Source organism: Helianthus annuus, chromosome 7 (genome assembly GCF_002127325.2).
Source record: "Helianthus annuus cultivar XRQ/B chromosome 7, HanXRQr2.0-SUNRISE, whole genome shotgun sequence".
Classification (NCBI taxonomy): Eukaryota; Viridiplantae; Streptophyta; class Magnoliopsida; order Asterales; family Asteraceae; genus Helianthus; species Helianthus annuus.
In genome coordinates, this window is record NC_035439.2 from 90,202,443 (window position 1) to 90,206,662 (window position 4,220).

The following is a 4,220-nucleotide window of genomic DNA, read 5'->3' on the forward strand; positions in this document are numbered from 1 at the left end:
TCTCCGCCTCTTGCAAAAAGGGTCATCCATTATTGCTGATTATGGATGAAAATTTAAAACCCTTTGTGACCAACTCGCTGCCATTGGTCATCCCGTATCCGAAACCGACAAGTGCCACTGGTTCCTCTGTGGCCTTGGTCCCACTTATGAGACTTTCTCCACTACCCATCGTGTTGTGGGGACCGTTTCCTTTCGTGATCTTCTAGCCAAGGCGGAAAACCAAGAAACCTTTATGCAGTTTTTGCATGGTCAGCCTCAACCGCCGCCCACCGTTGCCTTTGCGGCCCATCAATCGCGTCCTGGTAACTCTTCTCGTTCTAGTTCTAGTTCCAATTCTTCTTACTCTAATTGTGGTCGTAGTCGTGGTCGTGGTGCAGTCGTGGTCAATCTCGTCGACCTCCTCATTGTCAACTATGTAGAACTAATGGTCACTATGCAAATTCGTGCCCCAATCTTGTGAGTTTTGCCAAACAGGCCGCCCCCTCTATTGATGCTAATCTCGCACATGCCTTTCATGCTCAGTGTCATGTCACTGATGAGGACCATCCTGATTGGACTGGTGATACAGGTGCGTCTGCTCACATGACCCCCTTTGTTGAAGATCTTGATACTTCTTCAACATTTAGTGGTCGTGACTTTGTTCGTTTTGGTAATGGTCACACATTACCAGTAACGAATATTGGTACAAAATCCCTTTCCAACAATATTCATTTAAAGAACGTCCTCGTTGTACCCCATCTTACCAAACGTCTCTTATCTATCAGTCAGCTTACTCGTGATTCTCCTGTCGATGTCTTGTTTTCTAACAATTCTTTTCATGTTCAGGACCGAACAACCAAGGAGGTGTTGGCAAAGGGCACGTGTGAAAATGGCCTCTATGTGCTTCGAGAAGGACAACACGCTTTCATTGCCTCCTACTCGACTCCTCACCTTAAAGCTTCTTATGAAACGTGGCACGATCGTCTTGGACACGTGTCTTTTAATATTATTTCTAGACTTCATAAACATGGTTTTTTGTTTCTTACTTCATTATTACCGAAACCTAATGTTTGCACCTCTTGTCAATTATCTAAATCACATCGTGTGCCATTTACTTTAAATCATAAACGTGATGTGAATGTTTTAGATTTAGTGCATTGTGATTTATGGGGTCCTTCGCCTATTACCTCATCTAGTGGTTATCGGTTTTATGCTATATTCATCGATGATCACTCTCGCTTTACATGGTTTTATCCACTCAAGCGCAAATCTGATTTTTATGAAGCCTTATTAACTTTTGTTCCTTTTGTTCAAAACCAACTATCTTCTAAACTTAAAGTGTTTCAAAGTGATGGTGGAATTGAATTTACTAATAATCGTGTGCAAAATTTTTTTCATGAACTTGGTATTCACCAAATGTCTTGTCCTCACACTCCTGAACAAAATGGTCGTGCTGAGAGAAAACATAGACATATAACCGAAACGGGTCTTGCTATGTTCTTTAACTCTCATGCTCCTGCTACCCTTTGGTCGGATGTCTTCGCCTCAGCCACGTTCATCATTAATCGTCTACCTTCCTCGGTACTCGGTTTTAAATCCCCTTATGAAATTTTGTACAATCGGTCGCCTACATACTCAAATCTACGTGATTTTTGCTGTCGTGTTTTTCCTTATTTACGGGATTATGCCAAACACAAACTCTCTCCTCGCAGTGTTGAGTGTGTATTTATTGGCTATGATGCCAAGTATAAACGATATTGTTGCTTGGACATCTCTACCCAACGTGTTTACACCACTCGTCATGCCCAATTTGATGAGGCAAATTTTCCCTTCAGTGACCATACTTCAACTGTTGATGAGGCCAAGCTTATCTTCTCAAATTTTGATGAATTCTTACCTACTAAACCTCTCCCAAATCCAACCTTTGTTCCCACCATTTCGGTCTCCCCCACTTCTTCTTCCAACCATTCGGCCACCACCTCTCCTTGCTCCATGTGCTCCAACCTTCCTGTCGCCCAAACCATCCCAACCCAGCCCAACTCCACATCGGCCCAATCCACCTCACCAACCTCTACGCCTCTCTCAGCCCAAACTCCTTCCGCTACACCCACGGCCCACTTTCCATCTCAGCCCAACTCCCCAACGGCTTCGGCCCACTCTTCTTCTTCGCCCACAGCCCACCCAACCTCAGCCCACTCTTCTTCCCAGTCTCTACCAGACCCGTCATCTACTCACAGCATTCTCGGACCTCCTCCACCCATCCCCACCGCTCCCGAGGAAGGATCGTCTATTGGGCCGATATCTACACATCCAATGAGAACTCGATCAAAAAGTGGAATTTACAAACCCAAATATTTTGCTAACATGTCTTTGTTTTCACGTGCCTTACATTATGCTTTACTTGCAGCACAGGATCCTCGTGGCTATAAATCGGCTACCAAACACGCTAAGTGGGTAAAAGCTATGGAAGAGGAAATACTTGCTTTGCAACAGAATAAGACTTGGGATCTCGTTCCTCGTCCACAGGATGTAAATATTGTCCGCTCCAAATGGATTTATCGCACTAAGTTCAAGGCTGACGGCTCTATTGACCGATACAAAGCTCGTCTTGTCGCTCAGGGTTTCACTCAGGTTCCTGGTATTGATTTCTTGCATACTTTTAGCCCTGTTGTGAAGACTTCTACTGTTCGTGTGGTACTTGCTTTAGCTACCATCTATGGGTGGTCACTTCGTTAGTTGGATGTTCGCAACGCCTTTCTGAATGGCAATCTCACTGAAACCGTTTACATGGAACAACCTCCTGGGTTTATTAGTTCTCAGTTTCCTCATCATGTCTGTCGCCTAAACAAGGCTCTCTATGGTCTTAAACAAGCACCGCGGGCCTGGTTTCAACATCTCAGCGCATTCTTACTCTCAAATGGTTTTCTCTGCAGCAAGGCCGATACTTCATTGTTCATCTATAAGAAAGGGGCTTCTATTGTCTATCTCCTTGTTTATGTCGATGATATTATAATCACTGGCAGTGATCCTCAGCTTGTTCAGTCTTTCATCACCAGATTGCACAAGGAGTTCTCGGTTAAAGATTTGGGTGTCTTGGGATATTTTTTGGGACTTGAAGTTACTTATTCAGACACAGGACTCTTTCTTAGTCAAGCCAAGTATGCTCATGATATTTTAGCTCGTGCAGGCTTATTAGATTCCAAGCCAGTTGACACCCCTCTTTCCACCACTGATACCTTCCATCGTACCGGTGTTCTTTTCCACGATCCCACACTTTACCGGTCCTTAGTTGGTGCTCTCCAGTATCTCACCATCACTCGTCCGGATCTCTCTTATGCTGTTAATCAAGCCAGTCAGCATCTACAGTCTCCTACCATTTCTCATTTTCAATCAGTTAAATGCATACTACGCTATGTTAAGGGGACGCTTGCTTATGGCTTAACCTTTTCTAAACCACTCACTACAACCCTAGTCGGCTACTCTGATGCTGATTGGGCTCGCTGCATTGAAACAAGACGATCTACTTATGGTTATTCTATCTATTTAGGTGGTAATCTGGTTTCCTGGAGTGCCAAGAACCAACCAACTGTATCTAGATCGAGTTGTGAATCTGAGTATCGGGCTATGGCGAACACTGCTGCAGAAATTATTTGGCTCACTCATCTTCTTCGCAAGTTACATGCTTTGCCCATGGATCGGCCTACTCTGCTCTGTGATAACAAGAGTGCCATCTTTCTGAGTCAAAATCCTGTTTCTCACAAACGGGCTAAGCATATTGACATTGACTATCATTTTGTTCATGAACTTGTTTCGTCGACACAACTTCACACCAAATTTGTTCCGTCCAATCTTCAGGTTGCAGACATCTTTACAAAAAGTCTTCCCAAGCCACTCTTTGAGAAATTTCGTGGCATGCTTCATGTTGGTCCTCCACCTGTTCGATTGAAGGGGGGTAACAGCCTACCGTAAATCAAGGAGTTGATTTACGTATATATATATTTTGTAATTATTGTAATTAATCTCTTTTATTCATTTTCCTAGTATAGGGATATTTGTATGTGTATAAATTGTATTCGTATCATCAATAATAAAGTGATTGATTGAGTTCTATAGATATTAATTTCAATAAGCGCATTTTTACATTCTTCTTATTTTTACATCTTCTACTCTTCAAAAACAATCCTTTTACATCTTCTGCTCTTCAATATCGGATTTAAAAAACGTGCCTCTGCGAATCATAG

At 43.0% G+C, this 4,220-nt stretch overlaps 1 protein-coding gene across 1 annotated transcript; it reads left to right on the forward strand.

The window, feature by feature from the left end:
* Positions 1-2,766: 2,766 nt before the first annotated feature.
* On the forward strand, positions 2,767-3,948 carry LOC110901810 (uncharacterized mitochondrial protein AtMg00810-like). Its single transcript, XM_022148587.1, has one exon. It carries the CDS (start codon positions 2,767-2,769, stop codon positions 3,946-3,948), a length of 1,182 nt encoding a protein of 393 aa, XP_022004279.1.
* Positions 3,949-4,220: the final 272 nt, after the last annotated feature.

What these genes read in the sequence shown, in the direction of transcription:
- LOC110901810 (XM_022148587.1), top strand. Translation starts at nt 2,767, where the DNA reads ATGGAACAACCTCCTGGGTTTATTAGTTCTCAGTTTCCTCATCATGTC.